The sequence below is a fragment of the Podarcis gaigeae genome (genome assembly GCF_964106915.1).
Source record: "Podarcis gaigeae genome assembly, chromosome: 5".
Lineage (NCBI taxonomy): Eukaryota > Metazoa > Chordata > Lepidosauria > Squamata > Lacertidae > Podarcis > Podarcis gaigeae.
The window spans coordinates 66,787,311-66,802,576 of record NC_139681.1 but is presented as its reverse complement, the minus strand read 5'-3'; the positions used below and the strand labels follow the sequence as shown (position 1 = coordinate 66,802,576).

General features: G+C 48.7%; 1 protein-coding gene across 2 annotated transcripts in view; it reads left to right on the top strand.

Annotated features, from left to right (window-relative positions):
- Positions 1-2,625: 2,625 nt before the first annotated feature.
- Positions 2,626-15,266, top strand: part of LOC310846064 (glypican-5-like) — a 395,774-nt gene continuing 383,133 nt past the window's right edge. For both annotated transcript variants that reach the window (XM_083742108.1, XM_083742107.1), the window contains exon 1: positions 2,626-4,276. In XM_083742108.1, coding sequence (XP_083598234.1) covers positions 4,084-4,276 — 193 coding nt within the window. In that variant the 5' untranslated portion in view covers positions 2,626-4,083. The remainder of the gene's footprint in view (positions 4,277-15,266) is intronic.

Below are 15,266 nucleotides of genomic sequence, written 5' to 3'. Positions count from 1 at the left end.
CTGTTTCTACAGGAGTTTGCTGTGTGCACTGGACTTATGATATGAGCTATTTTGCTTGTCTTTCTGTTTCTTCTCTCAGATATCTTTCCAGAAGCCTCTCACAGCTCCAACACCAGCAGTAGCATGGCTTCATACGGAGACTTGTGTTTGCTTATTTTTCACCTCTCAGAGTTTGAACCAAGAAATAGCAGCCGAGCCCTTTGAACATTGGAATTACCTAGCCAATAGTTTTATTATGAAATCCCAGAACATGCTCACTACGTGGCCTTCTCATGTCCAGGGCAACAAGAGAGACAGTCAAACCTATTCTCTGCTTATCAGTACTGCTTCCCTGAGGCACATTTGCATTTATACAAAGAGTTTTCAATCACAGCTGAGTTTACATAGGCAAGCTGGGGAGCATAGAATTTCCAGACAGAGATAGAATTGTTCAAAAATCAGAACATCACCACGGCTTATAAAGCTGTCTTCCCATAGCCTCACAGCAACATGCTGAAATTAGGGCATGCAATGGATTCTTTGAGTCTGGAGGTGAAAACTGACCTGATCGTGCGTCATTTCCAGGGTGGCTCTACAGTTGGGTGGAGTGAGTTGGCTGCCTCAGGTGGCAAATGCTGGGAGGGGTGGTGAGTTATCAGAAACAGAGCTGTGTGCTTTATTCAAGCTGTCCCATGCCATCTAAACTAGTTTGATGTCCTTGAAGAATGCTATCCCATCACCAGTGGTGGAGCAAATGCCCGCGCTGCCCAGGGTGGGGACACTGCTGAAGGGAGCGGGGGCGCAGGGCATGGAGGGAGCCTTGCGCACCCACCAATCCTGCTTCCTTCCTCTCCTCTTCTCTTCCCCCTCCATTATTTACTTGCCTGCCTCCTTCCCATCCTCTTCCCTGCCTGCCTTCGAGTGTCCTGGGAGGCTTGCCAGCAGTGGTGCACCACCAGGGCGCTCACAGGTAGGCAAGCAGGGGAGAGGACAGGAAGGAGACAGGTGAGTAAATAACGGAGGAGGAAGGGAAGGGGAAAGGAAGGAAGCAGGATCGGTGGGTGCGCACAACGCCCACCAGGGGTGCACAAGATGCCCGGTGTGGGAGGAGCACTGTTGTGAAGATCCTCATGGGGGGGTGTCACCCCCCTAGATGTGGCACCCAGGGTCGGCCACTCCCACCACCCCCACCTTCGTCCACCAGTGCCCATCACCAGTGTTAAAGTAACATTAATAAGCAAGCCTGTCCAGCTTTTTGTATGTGGAATGGGAGGAGTTGCCATTCTCCCTTTCACCTTAGGCAGTGAAATGCATTGGGTTGGCCCTGGCTGTCTCCCCCTGATTGGTGGCAAACAATGGTTTATAGATGGGCCACTTCCAATTCTACAAATCTATGATTCTCTGCTACATTCTTGTTTACATTCTTAAAAAAAACAGCAACAAAGTATATTGTATATATTCTAAAAATATTGATGAGATGCCCCCCCCCCTTTAAATACCTTTTTGGTCCGTTTAGCCCTAGATACATTTTACAACCTGTTTTACACTTGAGCAGCTAATCCAATTATGTTTGCAAAGCTCCTCCTGCATTCCAGCACAAGAACGTTATAAACTGCAGACTTGGGAAGGAACTGTCCCACTCCCTGCTTCTTGTCTCTTCTCCCCCACCTTTTTGTTTTACATCCTACCAGATGTTAGAAGCTGGATCAGTATTCTGGAGCTTTTTCATTGGTCTTAGTAAGGGCATCATCTTATTCTGGATTTTCAAGCTCTTTCTCCACCCACTAAATTGACTAGCATGACAGCCTGTGCTTTTTGTTTATTGTCTGTAGACCATGGCATGGTTAAGTTCAAGAAAGACCATGGAAATTGCTCTTTCTTAGGACTATTTCTGATCCTGAACAATTCTAGCATAATTTCATCAGGGTCAGATGCTGTGCTGGCAGGGGCTGATGGGAGTTGTAGTCCAACAGCAGCTGAGGGGCACCAGGTTCGTGGTGGCTGCTTCGTTGTTAAAAAGCAGCAGTTTTGCTGCTTTCTGGTACTGTACTGAAAATAATGACAGGAGCTGAGCCCTGCTTCAAATTAAGCTCTGCATATGATTGGTGTGCACTGAAGTTTTTTCTTCCTCTATCCCGCCCCCTGCCCGTGGCAGAGCTCCCAAGTCTTAATAGATGCACATATGGCAGAAGTTCAACATGTGAAGCTTTTTTCATCACTACTTCAGCTCAGGAAAAGATACACCTGTTGAATTATGCCTCTAGAGCAGCTGTTAAAAGGCACATGATCTTTGCTAAAAATAAAAAGGTGGCAACCCTAATGGTGTGTTTGGGTGTGTGCATAAGGCAGCAATATTACGCCTGCTGATGTGGGGGTAAGTTCCAGAGAATACAGTGAGTCATATTTCTGAGTAAGCATGGAATCAGTGGCGTAGCGTGGGGGGTGCAGGGGGGGCCGGCCGCACCGGGCGCAACACCTGGGGTTAGGGTTAGGGGGCGCAAATCCACGGGTTAGGGGGCGCAAATCCATGGGTTAGAGGGCGCACATTACTTGCCTTGCCCCGGGTGCTGACAACCCACGCTACGCCACTGCATGGAATTGTAGGATTTTTCAGAGTTAGAAGGGACCTTGTCCAGCTCCCTGCTCAGCGCATGAATCTTGCAACATGGAAGATGCAGCTACTACTTATGATCAGAGTTAGCATGCCACTGATTACCAGGAACTGGAGAACAATGGGGAGGGGAGAAACTTTTGCTCTCCTGTCCTGTTGTGGGCTTCCCATAGGCATCTGCTTGTCACCAAGGGAAACGCGATTCTGGATTAAACAGGGCGTTGGTCTGATCTAGCTCACTGTCAATTATTCTGTTCGGAAGTGCAGTTGCATGGAAGCATTTGCTTTCTTCAGCGATGTCTCCCTGAAGAACGTGTCTTGTAGACTTAATAATCTAGGACGGCCAGGTTTGTTTTCATTCTTTAGGGTTTCTTGCTTTCTTTGACAACAGCTTTCCATATATATATTGACATCACTGGAGCTTTTCCAGGCATGGAGAGAAAGGATATATTTTGCAAAGCAAGCTGCTGTTACAACCCACAGAAGCCGGTGTGACACCCAAGCCGTTTCAAAGCCGAAGACGGCACACGTGCATAAACTTGACGCAACCTCCCACGGCGCGATTTAGGTTTTTTCTTTGAAAAGTCACGCATGTGCAGCTAACTGGGTCGCACTTTTCAAAAATCGGATCCCCGCAGTATATAATCTGATGCTGGGGCTTCCGTTCACGGGCTACGGCTCACAGCTAGTGCCAAGCAAAGGCTGTCCCGCAGTCCTTGGAAAAATTCCTTGGCACCCAACTATATAAACCTCTCTCTCTTCCCCCCCCCCGCACCCCACCCCCAGCGGAGTGTCGTTCCTCGGCGACTTTGCACGCACGGGATCTTGCTGCGTCAGTGTGCGACTTTAAAGGAGATTTCCTCAAGGTTTTTTTCTCTCTCCTTAAAGTGGGGATTATTTATTTATTTAAAGGAGCCTAATTATAGCAACAAGCCAATGAGCGAGATCTGCCTCTCCCCCTTTTCACAGACATACCCTACTGTGCGAGGAGGGCTGGGCAGCCAGGACCACAACCACCTCCCGCCAGACGCGTTCATTGGCGGTAGAGCCGCTTGGAGGACGAAGAGGAGGAGGAGGGCACGTTTCGAACGCTAGCGTTTTCCCCGGGCTGGACCGCCTTTGCGAGCGTTCCACGGTTCGAACGCCGAGTGGGGAAAGGAAAGGGAAACCCCCACGTTCGCAGGCTCTCGACGTTCGGAGGCTGGAACGTTGCCGCTCTCCGCGTTCGGCAGGCAGCGTGCAGCGCACCGTCTCCAGCGGGGCTCCTTCCTTTTAAATCTCACTCCACCGCCCACCCGCCTCCCTCAACTCGCAACTTTGCCCAGTGCAACTTTGCTCATAGCTTGCTCGGCGGCGGCGGTGCCACCCATTTCCACCCGATTCCTTTTCTCCCCACCCCGCGCGCGTCCATCCAGTGTTGGTTCCGATTGACTTTTTCTGGGGACGTGCTGGGCGTCCCTGGCTTATCTCCGTCCCTGGTGGGGAATGTGGAAATGGCCGGTGACAGGAGCCCTGGGGTCTTCTTGTGCCGGCGACGCTTCGGGCTCCTGCTGCTGGCGACGGCGGCGGCCGGGCTGTGCGGCGGGGTCTCCGGAGTCAAGAATCCCAGCTGCCACGAAGTGAGGACGGCGTTTCAGATCCGCCAGATCGGCCCCCTCAAGCTGGTGCCCGATGTTCCCACAGCCGGTCAGTAGCCACACATGCACCCCGTTCTCTCCCCCTTTAGACCAGCGGTCTCCCGAGGCTTCCCCGTGGGGGTGGGGGTTCGTCACGCGCTTCACCCCGGTTCCTTGCCCTGCTTAGGGCACCTGGGAATGGTTACAAGAGCCGCCTTTTGACAGAGCAGGGCGGCTCGGAAAGAGGTGCTAGAGCGAGTGAGGGAAGCCGAAGGAGTTGAAATGAACGCGGCGGCAGCTGAAGGAGCGGTCAATGGGCCGTGGGCAGAATGGCCCCCGGGGCTGCTCCAAGCGTCTACTGCAACTTGGTTTGCTCAGGCAGAGCTGTTGCCCGGACCCATTGCTTAGAGAGGAGGTCGTAGTAATTCCCTGGAAATTCTTCTGATTCCCCCCACTTTGACCCTGGAGGTTGTGGGTGGTGGGGACTGGGGGCTCTTGGTGACCGGTCTGTTGGGCGCACACCGCTCCAACGCAAACCTCGTACTGATAAGAACATGAGGGCAAGCAGGTGGACAGAGGTGGCTGGCTGATTGCTGGTGGGAGGGGCAGGATTGAGAGCTGTGGCACGGCAGAGAGATAGAAACTGAGAGAGTGAGAGTGCAGGTGTGTGTCTCCAAGAACCTTGGGAACTGTAGTTTGTATGGGTGTTGGGAATTATAGCACAGTAGGGGGGGTCAGCTACAGTTCTCATGATTTTTGGATGGGTGGATGGATGTGCTTCAAATGTAGGGTATGCACACAACCCGGGGGTAAAGGTAAAGGACCCCTGACAGTTAAGTCCAGTCGCGAACGACTCTGGGGTTGCGGTGCTCATCTCGCTTTACTGGTTGAGGGAGCCGACGTTTGTCCACAGTTTTTCCGGGTCATGTAGCCAGCATGACTAAGCCACTTCTGGCGAAACCAGAGCATCACTCGGAAACGCCATTTACCTTCCGGCTGGAGTGGTATCTATTTATCTACTTGCACTTGACGTGTTTTCAGACTGCTAGGTTGGCAGGAGCAGGGACCGAGCAATGGGAGCTCACCCCGTCACAGGGATTTAAACCGCCGACCTTCCGATCGGCAGGCCTTAGGCTCAGTGGTTTAGACCAGTATTTCCCAACCTTGGGTCTCCAGCTGTTTTTGGACTACAGTTCCCATCATCCCTGACCACTGGTCTTGCTAGCTAGGGATGATGGGAGTTGTAGTCCAAAAACAGCTGGAGACCCAAGGTTGGGAAACACTGGTTTAGACCACAACACCACTCGCATCTGTACAAGAGAGTAAAAGCAGGGAATTTGTGCAATGTGCCTCATTTTTTGCTTGTTTATGTGCAGTGGTGGGGTTTGGATACCGCAAGTTGAGTCCTCACCGCTGTGCTACCAAGTGGAGGCAGTGACTCACTCACTTACTCTCGATGACCCTGCTAGGCTCCATCCTTCCCACCCTGTTGCCCAAGGGAGAGAGAGTTCTAAGTTAAGCCTCCAAGGGAGACAGCAGGCTGGTGAAAAGAAGTAGTGCATTGCTGCTCTTTGCAACCATCATTTGCCCTGTCTTCTCCACCATTCTGCTCCTGCACAGTTGGATGAGGGTTCAAGAACTAACTGCCATCTGCCTCCCTCTCTGGAAATCTCTTACCTGCTTCCTTGTTAGTGGCAGCCTGCTAGGGAAGGTTGTGCACTGGTGAGTGGACAGGAGAACCAGGCAGATGTTTCTTGCATGAGGACCCAACTTCTCGCTTGCTCACCTACACTCTCTTGTCTGGTGCTGTGGCAGGTGGGCGGGGGTTAGGCCTGCCTGTGCCACCTTAGAGAGAGGGTGACCCAGTGGGCGTGAGGCTTTTCATAGAATTGGAAGGAGCCCAAAGAGCCATTTAACTCAACTCCCCAGCAATGTATCAGTCCAGCCCTACCCAGAGAAGTGAGTGGAGACAGTAGCTGCTCCTGCAAGGCCTACACCTCCCCAACATGGATCCTGGAAGAGAGAGGGTAAGTGGGCCAAGGCTGGGCCCAGTGCCACTTCTTCTGGCTCACCTGCATTTCCTGACCGGGGTGGCAGAGCTTCCAAAGTGAGTTGGTGGGTGAATGATTGCAGCCAGAGATGAATGCTCCATGCAGCCACCACTCACTTTTGTCTACTTTGGAGTCGGGGCAGAGGAGTGGCCGTTCCATTGCACCATTTTCCTTTTAAGTCTGAGTGAGATGGGATGGTTTGTGTGGCACAGAGCAGACCCTGCCAAACCTTTTGGGGGCTGCTAGCTTTCAGACCAGCTGGTCCATCCAGTGGCCCCTTCTGTGGCTCTGTGCCATGGGCCGCTGCCCCAAATGTGCAGGCCATCAAAGCCTTCATTGATGCTTCAGCTGAGATTCCTACATCGCAGGGGGTTGGACTAGATGACCCTCGGGTCCCTTCCAGCTCTACAATTCCATGAACGCTGCCTGTTCAGAGCAGCACCCTGGAAATGCTGGCTTGCTGTTGTATTGAGTTCTAAATGTACAACAACACAGGGCTTTCCTGTATTTGGCCCTATGGGAATGTAGGCAAGGCTTAGGCAGGAAACCCCCAACCCCCTTAGCTGCTGTGTTGTATAAGGCTACCGGGAGCACAATTTGGCTAAAATGTGTGTGTTGGGCGGAGGATGTTGTAGGGCATGCTGTGTTGTAGGGCATGCTGGTTTCATTAAAGCCGCCCCCCCCCGCACTTCCCTCCAATAATTTGAGTATTGTCCAGAACTCACAGAAATGAAAAATAGTCTTCCTGTAAATCAGGTTAATGGGAGGGAGGGTGACTCAAGCCAGAGGCACAATAGCAGTCTAACTGAATATGTACCCTGTCTGTCTGCTCCCTGTTCTGTACTTCCTAGGAACTTAATATAGCTCCTATTGTAGCCAAGCACTGCACTGGTCAGTCTCTGTGCCCAGAGCCAGGTTGTTAGCAAATCTCTTCGCCAGGCATAGAAAAATGAATCTATTGCAGCCACAAATTAGATTGCTGGGATCATTTGGTCCAAGAAGAGAGAGAGAGAGAGAGAGAGAGAGAGAGAGAGAGAGAATATCTCTCCTAACAGGCAGTTTAGAAACTGCAGATGCAAAAGATCTCTAGGTGCAAGCCTACCAAGTTCTTGGAGCTACGCCAAGAAAGAATTTAACCCAGACCACTTTGTTGCAAGACTCATGCAAAGTGGAAAAAAAATTATAGCATCAGTTTTAGTTCAGTCACAGGTGGCCCACAATAAAGCACATTTTGCAGGGAAGTCAAAAGGAAACTTTTCTTGTAATTAAAAGTAGCAGCTCTGCCTTTCACTACAGTAATTGTCTGTACATATATCAAACACAGCTTTTGCTGAAATTGATACTGCGTCATGTACTATTCGTTAGTGTATTATTCCCTCTCTTCTTAAATTTATTTTATGGGAGTGGAATCTGAAGACAGGAATGGCCTCCCCCATTCCATCCCAAAGTTTCTTATATGAAAGAACTTTTTAATACTTCAATTAACAGTGATCCCTGGGCTTCCCTCCCCTGGCCCCCTTCATTTAGCAGGTGCTGCTTTCTTCAGCAGAGACTGGACAATATGTTGTATGGTACTTTATTCCACCAATGCAAACGGGTAGTCAACTTAGTGTAGGATTGCTCTGTTCCTGGACATGAGATAGGTGGTAGTTTTGGGGTCACTCTCGCATAAATATGGTGCAGAAAGCATGAACTGGACTAGATGCAGCCCAATGCAGAAGCGAGGGGGATGGAGATAGCTTCTAAATATGTGTGCATGGCACACTCACTCTCACACATGCATGCACAGTCCCTCACAGAATGGTGGGACATGGTTTCCAGAGTGAGAGAATAGGACTGCACGGTAAAGCTATCTATGCCACCCAAGTTCCATTGTTTTCAATTAAGCTTTCTCCCAGGTGAGTGAGTATAGGATTGCAGCAGCCCTACTGTCATATCCTTTTCGTTTTGTAGGATTGCACAAGCCCTTCATGCTCGAGTACTTCTGTGCAGTGCTCAAAATCTTTTAAATGGTCTGATAGTGACTGGAGGGGAAGGGGAATGCTCTTCACTGAGATGTCACAGGTACTGTCCAATAGGTACCTGTGACACTCCTGCAAGCAACTTTTTATGCTGGGCTCACTAGTGGGGTCATGGAAGGCTGCCTTTTCTCAAAATGTTATTGTCCGAATGCTCATAAGATGTATTCTCCACCCCACCCAAATTGCTCTAGTTCAGGAAGTCATTACGGTGTTCGACACATGATTAAAATACTCGCTTTGCCTCTTCTACTCTGAAGCATCTGTTGCTTGCTATTGTCTTGGGCTGGATATATTGACTTGAGCAGACCATTTGTCTTCTGTGGCAACTTCTTACCTAAGAGCCTTGAAATTTAGTGACAATTAGAGATTTATTCTGATAGAATTGTGGAAACATTTCTGTCTTCTCAAGCATGTTGAGGGGGAGGCAACCAGAACAAAGGGGCAAATTTGCAGTCTGTTGCTGTTAATGTTATGTGTGCTGAGACTCTTATTCTGATCAGCGCCTGTACACCTGTGCCTTGGATAATGTCAACCAACACACTGTGGTGCAGTAATGAGACTTCTACTTTAGCTTGCAGGAAGTTGATGTTCTGATATCCAATATCAAGTTTGCTTGCTGGACTTGTGTGAATCATTATCTCTGAGTCTAACCCTCATGCCAAATGATGCAAGTGATCAATGACTAGATTTCTCCACGTTTCAAGTTTTTCAATTTAAAGCAGTCATGACAGGAGGCTTCAAGTTGGATTGAAGTATTTGTATTCAGGGAGTGGTGGTAGTGTTGGGGGCAGGGGATTGTTTTAAGCTTTCCTTCCTTGCAGTATTCCTGAACAAAATTGGACCCTCCCTGGCTGCTATTTGACCCATGGATGGTGGGGAAATACAGGTACCTGTAGCTCTGCGTGGACCTCCTGACAACAGTGAGGACTGAAGGTGAATGGTACAGGGGGCAAAGGGTTAAGCCAGGGGTTGGTAATTTTTTTTTGCTGTGGGCAGGTCCACTGTCCCTCAGACCTTGTGGCGGACCAGAGAAGGGGCACCAGGGGGTGTGGGGAGCTGGAAGAAGAGGCTTGGGGGCAAGTAGTCCTCGCCATCACCACCCTCACCGCTGCTGCTGCTTCTCGTAGATAGGCAGAGCGAGCTCGTTCACTCCGCTCTCTGGCCCACAGGAGCACCAGGGTGGCAGTAGCGATGGCGGAAGGAAGATGAGTGGCGCGAAAGCGCTGGCTCCGGAGAGGGGCTGCTTAAAATGGCGCTCAGCCAGCTCAGCCCAGCCCCCTTCCTCCTCTAGGCAGGGCGGGGAGAAACCAGGAAGGGGGGGGAATGGAATGGCGCAGGGAGGGAAATGGCACAGCCTGAACGAACAGAATTCCCACGCCGATCCACGGACAGTCCGTGGGGTGGATCCTGAAGGCTATTGGGCCTGATCCAGCCTGCGGACCTTAGTTTGCCGATTCCTGGGTTAAGGAGAGAACCCTATTACTGCTTCAAAGTTTTGTTGGTTTTTTTTTTAAAAAAAAGACATTGTGAGTTGCAATTGTGTCTCTCCCGTGTAATTTTGGTTTTTTCCTTTAAAAGGCTGAAATAGTGCTTTGTGCTCCTTGGAGAGAATAAGATACATTAAGCACAGTGCTGGAAACATGAGGTGGACATCTTGAGGGGAGTGCTAATGCATATCCTTGACCTCTCGTTCTGCCTCCATCTCTCCAGTAAATACAAAAATTGTGGCTTTGTACATCCTTTTTCCTTTTGTTGATCTTGCTGGACAAGATGCCACTGAGAGCCCCACAAACCAATTAATGTTATAGTCTTTTTTGTTCCCTAATGCAACCTCTTTCATTGTGTTATATTGGTCTTCTATTTGCATGTTGTTTGTTTTGTGCTTGCCTATGTTGAACAACAGGTGTCACCACCCAAAGTCTTATTTTTTTAAAAAAAAGTTTTTATTTACACATTTCAAGTTTATACAGTTCATTAATTTTACAATCAATTTAACATTTCAGAGTTTGACTTCCTTCCCCCTCTTTTTGTGGTTCCTTCAAAAAAATTTTAAAAAATATCTTCTGCATATCCCAATTCATTAATATGGTCATTTCATTATGTACTTTAAATATATACTCTTATGAAACTGCAGGTTATTACAATAATCCTGCGAATGTTTTTATCTGTTTGCAATTTATCTGTATATATATTCATTAAGCCATTTCCATTCTTTTATAAAATGTTTGTTATCTTGATTTCTTATTCTTCTGGTAAGTTTCGCCGTTTCTGCATATGCCATAAGTTTTTGTATCCATTCTTCCTTTGCTGGGACCTCTGCTTCTTTCAACCCAAAGTCTTGGCATTTTTGTTTTCTTTTTTTCTTTCATAAAATGTATACACTGCTTGGTTGTGAAAAACAAAAAAACACACTTCAAAACTGTTTACAAAAATATAGCACAATAAAATCCAGAGGAATTTTACAACCCTACCTTAAAACATACAAAATATAAAATACTAAAACAGATTAAGATTATCCCAGCATCTGGGTAGGCTCATCTAAACAATAATGCTTTTAACGAGCGCTGAAAAGAGTAAAGTGAAAGTGCCGGCTTGAGCTCAAAAGGCAGGGAGTTACAAAGTGTAGGTAGTGCTGCACTAAATGACCAATTTCTTTCCAGAATGGGTATTATGCGGCAGCTGATGTAGCGCCAATTCTGCCGATCAAAGTGGTCAAGTGAGCACATGGTGGGGTAAAGTGATCTCATGAACTGGTCCCCAGTTGTTGAGGGCTTTATATACAAATACAGTGGTGCCCCGCAAGACGAATGCCTCGCAAGATGAAAAACCCACTAGACGAAAGGGTTTTCTATTTTTTGATGCGCTTCGCAAGACGAATTTCCCTATGGGCTTGCTTCACAAGACGAAAACATCTTGCGAGTCTTGCGATTTTTTTCGCTCCCCCCCTTTTTCTAAGCCGCTAAGCCACTAATAGCTTTTTAGCCGCTAAGCCGCTAAGCCTTTAATAGCCGCTAAGACGCTAAACCGCTAATAGGGTTGCTTCGCAAGACGAAAAAACTGCTAGACGAAGAGACTCACGGAACGGATTATTTTCGTCTTGCGAGGCACCACTGTAGTAACACCTTGAACCTGGCCCAGTGGCAAATCGACAACCAGGGCAGACCTCTAAGCACAGGTGTTATATGCTGACAAGGCCTCACACCTGTCAGCAATTGCGCTGCAGCATTCGGCACTAACTCCAGCTTCCGGATCAAGTGCAAAGGAAGCCCTACATAGAGTTCATTGCAGTAATCCAGTCTTAAAGTAACCAACACAGACCAGGCTTTCCCTGTCCAGGAACGGGCATAGTTGCCAAACCAGTCACAGTTGATAAAAGGCACTTCTGGACACTGAGGCTACCTGACCTATTTCTCATTGCATTTTAAGCTACTAATATGTACATAGCATAACTTCGATTGAACTGAGTGGGCTTACTTCTGAGCAGACACGCATAGGATTGCACTTTTAGTGTTTTTGTCAAAGTGTCTCAGAGGGATTCTTAAATGCTGTAATAAAAAGTATGCAGGGCTAGAATGCTGCTTTTATAGTATGTCTTGAGTTATTTTTCCTTTCCCCCACTTTTTTTGTCTTGTTTCTGGCAGCATTGTTGTAGGCTCTCCAGGCTTCAGGAAGACACCCGCAGCCTAGGCAGCCCTGCGGGAGGTCCCGCAGGGCTGTCTAGGCTGCGGGTAGCAGCCTGTTTCCCAGAGTGCTGGACGCGCTGAAAACAGAGCACCCGCCGCTTCGGGAACACATCCGCAGCCTAGGCAGCCCTGTGGGAGGTCCCGCAGGGCTCCCTACGCTGCCGATAGCAGCCTGCCGCCGGCGCGAGGGGCGCCCTGAAGCAGAGCGCCCCTCGCGCCGGGCAGACATCCGCAGCGTGTTGGAGCCCTGCGGGAGTTCCGCGCAGGGCTCCCCACGCTGCGGATAGCAGCCTGCTGCCTGATGCGCGGGGCGCCCTGAAGCAGAGCACCCCGCGCGCCGGACAGACATTGGCCAGCCCCACAAGCTCGGGGGACAGCAAGGAGGCGCAGCACCGCCATCCCGCTGTTCCTCGACCTGGTTCGGTTTCCCCGACCTGGTTTAGGGGGGGAAATAAAGGAAATCCCCCCCTTTATTTCCCCCCAAAAAAACTAGGTGCGTCCTATGGGACGAAAAATACGGTACTTCTCTCTACCTCCCACTGCTCTCTGACTTAAGAAGTTGGCCTTTTGTCCCTCAAAACATGATAACTGCCCTTGATTCCATTATCTACTTCTGTTGGCAAGCCCATGTTGCTTCTCCTTAACTTTGCAGCACAACAAATACACAGCCTTTCCTCTCTGCCTCTTCTGCAAAAACTCTGGTTCATGCCCTCTTCATCTCTTGCCCTGACTACTACGTGATGCCCCCCATCTTTCTCTAGCTTTCTGCTGTCAAAACCATACACCTCTCTGATAACTCTGACCATATGACACCTCTCTTTAAATCTCTGTTCTCACTTCTCATCTCCTAATGCATCCAGCGCTCCTTGTCCTTCCTTTTAAAGGCCTCTGAAACCATGTCATATTTATCTGTTCTCATATCCCAGTACATCTCTCTGCTGACCTCCACTCCTTCAGCTCTTCCCACCTCAGCTGTCCAAAGGACTCTGACCTTTTGTGGCTCCTCTAGAACACACACACACACACACACACACACACACACACACACACAAACACACTTACACACTTGCCTAATGCCATTTGTGTTACGTGCTTCCAATCCCTCTTTAAAACCCACATTTTCCATGGAGCCTTTTATTGTCCAGAGGTGACTCACTGGGACCCTGCAGATGTTGCTGGACTGTAACTCCTACCATCTCTGGCTATTGACCATGCTGGCTGGGGGAAGGGCCATAGGGTATCTGCTTCAGGGGCAATAAGTACCAAATTGAATCCTTAGTGCCTCCAGATGTAAGATTGAGTCCTGTACTCCTTCCGATGAGTTCAGTAACATCTGGAGGACCAGAGGAGAGCCACCCTAAAATAATAATAATTTATTATTTATACCCCGCCCATCTGGCTGAGTTTCCCCAGCCACTCTGGGCGACTTCCAATCAAGTGTTAAAAAAATTACAGCATTACATATTAAAAACTTCCCTAAACAGGGCTGCCTTCAGATGTCTTTTAAAGAGAAGATAGCTGCTTATTTCCTTCATATCTGAAGGGAGGGCGTTCCACAGGGCGGGTGCCACTACCAAGAAGGCCCTCTGTCTGGTTCCCTGTAACCTCACATCTCACAGTGAGGGAACCACCAGAAGGCCCTCGGCGCTGGATCTCAGTGTGCAGGCTGAATGATGGGGGTGGAGATGCTCCTTCAGGTATACAGGACTGAGGCCGTTTAGGGCTTTAAAGGTCAGCACCAACACTTTGAATTGTGCTCGGAAACGTACTGGGAGCCAATGCAGATCTCTCAGGACCGGTGTATGTGGTCCCGGCAGCCACTTCCAGTCACCAGGGTTTCAGCCTGCATACCAGGTGGAGCTGGTAGACAGCCGCCCTGGACACATAATTAACCTGCGCCTCCATGGACAGCTGTGAGTCCAAAATGACATAGTGCCTCCAATATGTACTTACACCTGTGCAAATGCATAGACAGCAAATGTGGCTTCCCTATTTACTCTCACCCCCCCCAAAATCCCCATTTCTCTTTTTGTCTCCTCTGTCTCACATTATAGTCTTTTGGGCAGAAACATGTCCTCTTGTGCTCTGTAAAGCACCCATGCCTGTTGATGGCACTACATGAATTGATGGTGATGATCACAGTTGCTGTTTTCAGTCTCCAAAAATTAATGTGCAAAAAGAAGTCTTTCTTTCTTTCCCCCCCAAATGGAGACCAAGATGTGCGCTGCTTCCTTTGGCAGATGAATATCAGTCAGGAGCCAGCTTTCCTACTCACTTCTCTTCCTGTCTGCCACTTCACAATTCTTTTGGATGGCGCTCATGAAATAAGTCCCCATATGCTCCAGACCCCCCAGCTTGAAATGACCCACCTACTGTGGCTTTCTGTTTTGCAGAAGCTGGAGAGACAGCAGAACTCTGAATTATGCTAGGCTTTTAAAAACCACTATAGAGTGTCACGTTTTTCTTGTGGTTACAGAAATAAAGGAACTCTTAGTAGGTTATTGGAGGTGGGGAGGGGAGAATCCATTTGTTTCTGTTTTGCTGCACTGCTCCAAATATTGTAGACAAAACACTGGAAAATAAGGGCTGTGTTCTGAAGGCAGAGGTGGGAGTGTGCTTGGTAAGCCTCCCTTAACCTGGTCTCCCTAACTCTATTTTTTAATCATCATCATCAGGCATTGTCCCTTATTATGGATGCGCTTATGGCTGGGTCCGCCTTGTACCATAGTGATCAGCCTTTATGGCTGTGATGGAATTTGGAACCTGTTTGAGGGTTATCTGTTATGGTGGCTGGATTAGAGCTCTGTGAAGTTTGTGCTGTGAACCATGGGCTGAATTAGGGTAGCCAGGTGAAAAAGCAGGTCAAATATATGCACCTTTAGTAGCTGTGTCAAAGAAGGAATGCCATCAGGCATAGCTGGCATGACAAGCTAGACGTGCTCGGATTTCCTCTTCTGCACAACTTATCTGGTTCACAAGCTACTGTTCTTTGTTCACCTTTTTGCACACAGAAACCCGATTCTGCTCTGCGGGTATTTGATCTTCCACCCTTTTCTGGGTACAGCCGTGGTGCAAGCGGGAACCTATCCGTGAACCTTTTCAACAGTTATGGTTGGCCAGTCTTCCATGGTATACAAATGTTGAGGCTTTCCAGAGGAATCTTGTTTTCTTCCTGCCTCGTTAGAGGCATGCTAGCTCCCTTGAAAATAACAAGCTTCTTTCCCAGAAAACAACAAATAGCTACAGATGTGAAAAGTTAATATGCTTTTAAACTTTGGCTGACATGCTCTTTAATTAAGGATAGG